The sequence below is a fragment of the Montipora capricornis genome, chromosome 1, assembly GCF_036669925.1.
Source record: "Montipora capricornis isolate CH-2021 chromosome 1, ASM3666992v2, whole genome shotgun sequence".
Lineage (NCBI taxonomy): Eukaryota > Metazoa > Cnidaria > Anthozoa > Scleractinia > Acroporidae > Montipora > Montipora capricornis.
This window is the reverse complement of record NC_090883.1, coordinates 12004968-12014967: the sequence shown is the minus strand read 5'-3', so window position 1 is coordinate 12014967 and position 10000 is coordinate 12004968. Positions and strand designations below refer to the sequence as shown.

General features: G+C 38.0%; 1 protein-coding gene across 2 annotated transcripts in view; it reads right to left on the bottom strand.

The window, feature by feature from the left end:
* The window catches only part of LOC138053696 (pyruvate dehydrogenase (acetyl-transferring) kinase isozyme 2, mitochondrial-like), a 141609-nt gene that overhangs the window by 19308 nt on the left and 112301 nt on the right, over positions 1-10000 (bottom strand). For both annotated transcript variants that reach the window (XM_068900296.1, XM_068900337.1), the window contains 2 exons: positions 7455-7532; positions 1183-1259 (listed from right to left, as the gene is read on the bottom strand). In XM_068900296.1, coding sequence (XP_068756397.1) covers positions 1183-1259; positions 7455-7532 — 155 coding nt within the window. The remainder of the gene's footprint in view (positions 1-1182; positions 1260-7454; positions 7533-10000) is intronic.

The window sequence follows — 10000 nt, the reverse complement described above, 5'->3', positions numbered from 1 at the left end:
AAAGGTGCTACCAGTTTTATGCTATTTATTATAGCATAAGATATGTGAGGAAATTAAAAAACGATTTAACTGATCTACTTTTGCAGCATAAAAATCCCTTTAAACAACCCTTTGCCAACATAAAAAAATGCTCTATACAACTCCTTGGAGGTTTCAAGGTAAATAAGAGCGGCAATCCTGCTTTTAGAACGCTACGCCTCTCTGGAGGAACCATAGAATGTCATGACTAAAAAAACCAAGATTTCCCGCATCGATGGGTTACCATATTTTCTTAACAATGGTGCTCCGCGCGCAGAGCTCCACTATTAACATAATAGTCGCAGTGAGTGAGCCTGAAGTTAACGAACGAGGTAGCTGTTTAATCGAAAGAAAACATTTTTCTTTGAAATGCAAGGGATTGTGGTTAAATGTGCAAGGAATTGTGGTTATGCACAAATGGAGAAATTAAAATGTGCGGTAGGAAGATTAGAGTGTGCTCTATTTTTCAATTCGCTTCAAACTGAACAATAGATAGTTTTACTGTCATGCAACAAAAAAAGAAAATCGAAATCGACGTTCAATGAAAGAGGCCAAGAACTTGGAATGATGTAGGAAACAAACCTTTTAACCACCACTCCAAATCTCCAGTCTATACAATACACCGTTTCTGAGTTATTTGTCAAAGTTTTAACGCAACTTTATAGAGTTTAGTACCGAGACACCATGTGGTCCAGCTATATGGCAGCTGGCAAGCAACAAAAACATCTATTCACTTTGCTTGAAAGCGCTTACTTCCCGCTGATGAGAGATGAATGTGTATGAACACATCTCCTAATGTACTTGAAAGGCTCGAACAGGGATAGACATTATGACATTACGGAACTGAAAAAACATTTCTTTCATTTCTAGGTCACCTTCAACCTCCTTTGGATAAAAATTCAGAAGACCTTAGAATTTGATGACGTCACTATGAAAACCATCTGTTTTCCTTCTTCTCTGAGTGGGTTCCAGATGGAGGTCCAGTTTGGGGGTCCACGTTTTTCCTACTCAAGATCTATGAAAATCGATCTCTCCTCAATTCCACGCACAAACATTTGTAAAATCCCCCCAAGCATAATTGAACATCTCCCTTCCCCTCAGCAGCATTTCTACCATTTAGGTAAACTAGTTTCTAACAATATTGCTATGAATCAATCAACATACCTTTAGCAATTCAAAGAGCATGTGATATAAATGTCCAGGAATATAAGCTATTTGTACTGGCTTTTTAGGATCACAAGCTGCACACAAAAGCAAAGAAAGAAGCCTGTAAATGCAAATCAGCACGACAGAGAAAACAAAGTTGCAGGGCTGTCATTAAGGGCTGGGGGACGGGGATTTCCCCCAGCTACTATGAGCACGACCCCAAGCTACTTTAGAATAGAACCAAAAATAGCTTTGAGGAAGTCAACATTGAGAATGAAATATTTATGAAAGAAAATGAGTAAACGTGAAATTTCTGGAACACGCGAAACCTCTGCTTTACTGTCCACAAAAAGTTTTGAGAGGTGTGTGAAACGTCAGCTTCAATGTAGGCCCACGCGAAAACTCACAGTTGTCAATTTCAATATGTCAAGAATTGAGGCAGAAGAAACTCAAGAACTTTTTTTTAACAAATGCCGCCTCAAGTTAATCGAGTCAAAGAAATGTAGACCCAAATATCTGCCCATTTAAGTAGCCATTACATGATCATTCGGACTCTTGTTTCTTCCTTTCCTATTTGTATTGGGCAGAACTGCATCACGCCGAGCGGTCGGGAAAAACAGAAGTGTCATTCTTCACTGCAGATGTATATGTCAATGTAATACGTCTGCGTTTGCGGGCTAACAGTCAGAGCAGCGCAAAAAATTTCGGCACAGAATGTTCTGAAGGCACAGTACTTATCACGTTCCTGTTCAAATTATAATGATTGGGAAAAATTGAATCAAGGACATTGGATTCAAACCTGCAAAAAGCAAGAGGCTTTCCCTCCACAGTTCCAGAGAGGACGCCTGAAGCATTTCGCCAGTTTTCAACAAGCAAAAGAAAAAAACTAACCACTGAAACGAATGCGACATCACATTGTGAGATGATTCATCACGATTCTCTCTTTAAAGTGGCTTTCTTCCCTGAGAGTTCACTTATGTACATGAGACTGTTAAGTGAAATATTGAATTTGAGTAATAACCATTAAATTTTGCAGGTACCATTTTGGGGTGGGGTACGGAGAGTGGGCAGTGTCTCTTGAAAATGGTTCCCCGCCTACTTCTTTTCTATAACTGGCAACTTTAAATCTTAGTGACAGCCCTGAAGTTGTCTTTCATAAACATTACAAATGTACACGTACAGTTCGAACGTTTCTTTGCAAGAATGAAAAATAGCCATGTCAAGCATGCTACTTCGCTACTTTTATTACAGTTTAAAATGAGCACCAAAACAGTACAAAGTCTTGACCCTAAAAATAAGGGAAATCTAGATTCCGTAAATGACTTGTCATATAATTATAGAATATGTCAAATATCCCTTATATATAACAAGACTTCTACAGAATGTAACTGTTTCAATTAAATTGGGAATCTAACAAAATAGCCAAAGGTAACAAAAAAGAGTGTACAATGGAACATGTTGATTAGAACGAGAGAGTTAAATTAACGTGATATAATTGCTTATATATAACAAGACTTCTACAGAATGTAACTGTTTCAATTAATAGACCCTTCTCCAAAATGGCGCCGATCGAGGGAGGTCTGGAAACTGGGGGTATAGATTGTTTTGCTGTGTGCGTGCCGAGACCTTGAACAACCAAAAATGCCGCATAATTGTTTGTCCCCTTTTGCAATACTTCCTCGAAGAAGAACAAAAACCTTCGATTTCATCGTTTTGCTAAGAAAAAAGAGCAAAAAGAGGTGTGGATTAGCAAAATTCGCCGAGACGAAGGAGAATATTTTACTGTTACTAGCAATACACAGGTCTGCTCGATGCATTTTCGCGAGGAGGATTACACCATCAGCGAAGATGGGAAAGGAAAAAGGACTGTCTTGAGAAAATGTGCTGTGCCTTCAGTGTTTCAGTGAACTGCCACAAAGCGATCTCGGAGTACTTTAGCAAGCAAAGGCAAGCGCAAAGGTGGAACTTTGGAGGTACCACGTAGGAAACGGCCCCGAGAAAATTGTCAACGCTGCGAAAGAAAACGTGCTGTCATCGACAAACTGGAAACTGATCTTCAAAACAAAAATGCGCAATTGAAAGACCTTACTGAAAACATCGAGCATTTGGAAAAGGAGAAGCAAGACCGAGAGCAGGAAGTTGCCAGTTCCTCCATGGGGGATAAACACGTGTGTTTTTCTGCTGAAAACTTTCGCAACCAAGACAAATTAATTCGATTTTACACAGGTATTGTTAACTGGAACGTGTTTTTACAATTGTTTAACTTCATTGAAGATAGGTGTAAGGATCTTAAATACTGGAGGTCGGATATCAAGGTGGATGAAAATCATCAACAACAGCTGCGACAAGGGAGACCTCGCAGCCTGTCGATGCTTGACGAGTATTTTTTAACTCTTGTGAGATTGACACATGCCTTCCCAGAGGAACATCTAGCATATCTTTTCAAAGTATCTAGGTCAACAGTTTCCAGAGTGTTCCATTCTTGGATTAACTTACTTTACTTTGAATTGGGATCTCTTCCCATCTAGCAAAGCAAGGATTTGATCTGGGAAACTATGCCAGTTGCCTTCAAAGAAAAGTACTCAGCTACTAGATGCATTCTTGACTGTACAGAAATCAAAATCTGCAAGCTATCATCCTTGAGGACTCAAAGCCAGTGTTTTTCTTCTTACAAAAACACGACAACTGCCAAGGGATTACTAGGAATTGCACCCTCAGGAGCCCCAACATTTATTTCTGATCTTTACACAGGTAGCATTTGAGATAAAGACATAACAAAACAAAGTGGTATCCTTGAACTGGTGGAAGAAGGAGATGAGTGCATGGCAGAGGATTTAACATCAAGGATTTACTGGAGCCAATTGGAGTAACTTTAAATATTCCTCCATTTCTTTCTGATAAAGGTCAATTTGATGGAGGAGAAGTTGAAAATACACAATCAATAGCTAGTGTCCGCATCCACGTAGAAAGGGCCATTAGTAGAATCAAGATGTACAAAATCATTTCCAATGTTGTGCCCTTGTCCCTTTCAGGGCTTTTAAATCAGATTTGGACAGTGTGTGGTATGTTACTGCTATTTCAGGCGCCAATTATCAGCCAAGAAAGTGTAGAAGATTGATCATGCTTTTAATGAGTAAAATTTTAACCGTTTATTATTATTATTATTATTATTATTATTATTATTATTATTATTATTATTATTATTATCATTATAAAATGGAAATCTGAAGTACCACAGTTTTGTGTGTAGTAACACCAGTATTATCATTGGCATTAAGAGATGCACATGTTCATTTTTCCTTACAGTTTTACAATAACATGACTGCACATTGTAGTCAAGTTTTTCTGCTGTGTTTTTCCTCTTCTGTGCTTTGTCTGTTTACTTCCTTAATAAGTAAGGCAAACAGTGAGAAAAATATAGTTTATGAACTTTTGAAGCAAGGTTGTGAAAGACTCCAGAATCAAACTCAATTTTTTCTACAAACAGATTTTATGACCCCTCTTTTGAATGGCTACAGATTTTGCTCCATAACAACCCAGAAATCCCCATTAGGCCTTAAAGTTGAAAGAAAAACTTGTGGTTACGTTTGAGTCTTATAGCACCAATTTCGTCTCTATAAATACAAAGGTCTCTCCTCAGGTTTAAGCATTCATCAATGGACTTTCCATTCAATGAAAAAAAACTCTTAATTTCCAGAATACCAACAGATGGACTTTCATTAGGATCATAAATAATTCCATCGGGTGAGCATCCCATCCAGTAAATATCAGGATGAACCAGCAAGCCTAATTTGAAAACTTCTACTTGAGGTCCTGTCAACTCCTTAAACTCTTTTACAACTATTGGTTCCATATCTAATCCATATTTCATGGCCTGAGTCTGTACCTTTGTTAGTGCAAATAGACTATGTAAGAATTTGTTATTAATTGGCGCTTTTCTAGAAACAACATCTCCAAATCTTGAGGCAGTGATTCTGAGTGCCCGCTCTTGATACCAAGCAGAGCAGCTCGACTGACTTCTCGTGTTTTTTTTTATATCAATGGCCTTTTCTGGAGGTAAAATAATGTTTGCTAGAAACTCTTTCTCTTCGTCTGGAAGGGAAGGTGGTGGAAATTTTCTTACATCTTCTGGTAAACTAATTATTTGTACAGGGAAGTTAAACACTGCCTCTAGGTCTTCACTATAAATAGTCTCTACTACGCTACGGGGATAGACATCTCTTAACTGATTTGCTAATGGACTTCCCTCTAAGAAATTTCCCCATAGAAGAGACTGGTAGTTTGCTGAATTCGAGTAGTGGAGCCAAGAAGCATAAGTGGTAAGGTTGTTAAAGGAGATATTCTCTCCAAGTTTTTTAATATCTGTCTCTGTAATAATTCGTTGCTCGACGGGTCTTGGATCGTGTAAATATTCTTGTACAGTCTTTGGTGCCATTTCGCGAGGTGTGCGATCGATGCGTGGTTTTACAAACTCGGATTCAAACCATCCCTGTGGTTCCAGTGAAGGGCCTCGAGGGCTATGCCACTGCTGTAGATGCGAAGTTGGCGAGTCATCATCGCGCAGTTTTGCCATTACATGGGTAAATAATGCCGCTAAGTGCTGGCATTTTCCTGTTCCAGCTTTACATGAACACTGTGTGGCAGACTGTGTGCCAACTTCTCCGCTATCAAATACAATTCTTAGAGAGTGAGGAGCTTCCGTCTTCCTCATCGAGCGATAACATTTTGCTTTTACGACGCAACAATCAGCTGAAAACAATAATTTAACGTCCTCAAGGTACGTTTCCAGGTAGTACTTGTCCCATTTTCTCTTGCCCTTTTTGTTTTCCAGCCACTTGCTCGCGCAATCTGAAATATCTGTAATGAAATTCGCGTTCTGTTGCATTTCGTCTTGCATGCTTTCTGCCATGTTGCAAATACTCTATACCCCCAGTTTCCAGACCTCCCTCGGTCGGCGCCATTTTGGAGAAGGGTCTATTGTTTTGAGTAGACCCATTGTACATATACAGTATATACAAGTTGTAATGGTAAATCCTTAATCTACAAAGACATCGAAGTGCAGCTATCTTTCTTGGTATGACCAAGGGATCCATGAGCTTCTAAGAAATTCTTCTCACTGTGTGTCAAAATACGGCAAAAGAATAGGCGACACCGAGATATCCTTGTGGAAAAACTACCTCTCACAAGTGAACTTCACTCACAAAAAAAGTCCCTAGAATAATAACATCTGGCACAACCTAACCTTAACATAAACTTGTAGGGAAATTACTTATCTGGAAAGAAGCAGACTAACAACAATTTTTATAAAAGTGACGACACATTTGAAATTAAATTTGCAAGACATGTTTCCGTTGTGCAACGACCATCTTCAGTTGAAAGTAGAATTAATTTGAAGTTACATTTGAATTTATAATATGCTAAACAAAGATAAATAACAACGTGAAATAAATTGGGAATCTAACAAAATAGCCAAAGGTAACAGAAAAGAGTGTACAATGGAACATGTTGATTAGAACGAGAGAGTTAAATTAACGTGATATAATTGCTTATTAAAAGAAGGTTGCTCCCAGCAACAAGCAATTACATCACGTTAATTTAACTCTCTCGTTCTAATCAACATGTTCCATTGTACACTCTTTTTTGTTACCTTTGGCTATTTTGTTAGATTCCCAATTTATTTCACGTTGTTATTTATCTTTGTTTAGCATATTATAAATTCAAATGTAACTTCAAATTAATTCTACTTTCAACTGAAGATGGTCGTTGCACGACCGAAACATGTCTTGCAAATTTAATTTCAAATGTGTCGTCACTTTTATAAAAATTACTTATCACGGCTAATCGTGCCTCCCCTATTATCACATCACAAAGGAAAATCTCCAAATAGAAGGAGTTGCACAGACTCATTAACAACTTTTGCACTTAAAACAAGTGCTTTCTTTTGACAATGGGAAGAACAATTAATTAGACATTGACTTTAGTTTTAAACGAAGGCAAGAAAAATGTTTTTTATTTTCATTATTGTGTCAATAGAATAATGCCAGGTTTATTGGCTGTGAATTGTCGAGCAGCCATTTGATTTTTTGAAAAGCATGATTAACAGAAGCAGACACGATGGTCATAGAATACATTGTAGGAAACTTATCAATGCTGACCTTGAAGGTACTTTTGTTGTGGTCGTTTTTCTTCCTTTTCTAGCATTTTCAGTCCAAGTCCAACCATTTGGTGTGATTAGACGTTTTGAGCAAAATACTTTCATTAGCGTTATTTTAAACAATGCAGAAACATACCGTTAACCTCGGTAACTTCTACAGATGGGGACGTATAGTAAACCTGTTCACACAGGTAGGAACCATTGTTCACAGCATCTGCTCCAAAAAAACACAGATAAATAGGTGAGCAGCCTTTCATTAATCTTTTAGGTGACGGAGACATTGCAGTAAATAACCGCACCCCAAAATGCATTGTTTACCATGTACCTCACCCTATGAATTCTATCCCCTCAGAATTTGACATCAGTGTATTACATGTATATGTTATGCCCACTTAGATACCGCATTTTTCATTAATTTAAAATATGTACCTTTCCAACAAGCAAAAATAACATACGTGCAACTAGTTAACACTGTAATTATGGAGGGCCCAGACCAGTTTCAACACTTTCAGCAAATTGTACTATTTGGAAGGATTAACTCTACACCACTGTTTAATGTAACAGCAATGTTATGGTACCAAATGAAACACCAATAATTGCTTAACAAGATGAACTGATTAATATGATATAATAATTCACCATGGCAATGAAAGAAACATGTAAATACACCTTATATTTCTAAGAAGATTACGACCTTTTTTTAATTTCCAAGACATACATGTAATGGTAATGGTAATGGTAATGAATTTATATGGTGCATTTTCTATTAACATATTCAAATGCGCCTTACAAGCAAGGGATCTATGGGTGAGATCAGACATCAGCATATATAGGTGCCGCTGGCAGCCGCTATCAGTCCATTAGCGATCTCACCCAGCACATGAATGAATGAAATGAGGCCTGACCACAACACCGAGAGCTCCATACCCTATACTCTTTACAAATAGTGTGTGGGTTCTTTTACGCCTCACTGGGTTATAAACATTGAAGGGTTGTGAGACGGGGCCTACAGTTTATTATAAGTCCTTATCTAAGAGTGGAAAGTCTTAACCATTTGTGGATGTAATTACAAAGGCAGCACATTCTCCTCAGTTATTTTAAGACCCTGAGTGTTAGTCCGGCTGGAGTCAAACTCACAACCTCCCGCATGACAGCTCGATGCTGACTATATAACAACTAGACGAAACTTGCATAGTTAATTATGATTAAGTGACAAGAATTACATATTTGCGTGAGTAACAGAGTGTTTGAAAGAATGTAAATTAGGCTTTTCCCAATTTATATGCATAGCTCCTTGAGCTTAAGTTGAAATTATTTTAGTAGGGGCGGAATCAAGGATTTCAAAACAATCCACACAGCAAGATTGACGACGACGTTCTGAGCTTAGTAAATGTTTGAAGATGTGTGAGGATTTGTCTGAAGAGAGATGTTCATGAAAACTCCTCTGTTATTACGTGCAGCTCTCGTGAAGTCCTCAAGACTTATCCACAGTTGGCGTTTCTACTTTTTTCTAAGTGGAGTTCTGCGTGGGGAGCACCATTGTTAAGAAAATATGGTAACCCACTGATGCAAGAAATTTGGGTTTTATAGCCATGACCTCATAGACCGTCTGTGCGTCCGTACGTCCACGCCTCCATGTATGCCAATGTGACCAGTATCATGCTAGTTTACAGCATACATCTTTGATATTGGTACTTACGTACATGTATTTCCTAAATAAATCGTTGCTGCTTTTAAAACCAGCAGTACAAACGCTGGTGGTATTGCTTGAAAAAGTGAAGACAGCATGAATGAAAAAAATGAATTGAAAGCGAGATTGCTCAAATTTGTTAAAGACTTGCCAGCCCATGTCCAAAGACATGTTGTCACTGCTTTTCGTAAAAAAACTCTTTTAGAGTTTCATTCCACGAAAAGGTACACAATGGATAACATGCAATTGTCGGAAATTGCTTGAGTTACTTCACTGAATATGAAGTTCTACTCCTATTTGAATGGTGTTGCGTTATCTGTCACGACTACCGCTGTAAGTCGTATGCAAATTTTGATAGGTTGTGGTTATGGTATTCTTTTCTACTTTCGTTATTAGTATACTGCAATCGATGCCCCCTTTTAAAACTAGCAGTACAAACGCTGGTGACATTGCTCAAAAAAGTGAATATGAACAAAAAAACTAATCTAAACTAAAAACAAATCATTCTGTGTGCTATAACTTTACGAGAACTCATTGCAATCACATGTTTATAACATAAGGGCACAATTTTTTGTCGCTGTCGAGGCACATCAAAAACCAGTTGCACAAACGGATTAAAAAGCACTCAAGTTGTTCGATCGCATTTGTGGAGTAACTTCTTGCACTAAGTATGAGCTATTACTGGTATTCTGTTTTGTCGTTGTTGTTCTCTTTCGCTTTCCTTCGTTTCTGTTCTAGACATAGGTCCTCCAGGCATCATATAACCTTATAAGAGCTTTTAAAGATATGCAAAAAATTGCAATACAGAGGAAAAAGCAGCTCTAGGCAAATTAAAAATAAACACTCAGCTTTAAGTTTATATCCCCCCCTATGCTTGATTTGAATAACTGTGTAGCCGCCAGTGTGGACCACAGCTATCATGATATGTCAAACTGGATTGAAACCAGCGAAAAATGCAGAACGAAAACCCTTTCCAAACCGTTTTTTACCTG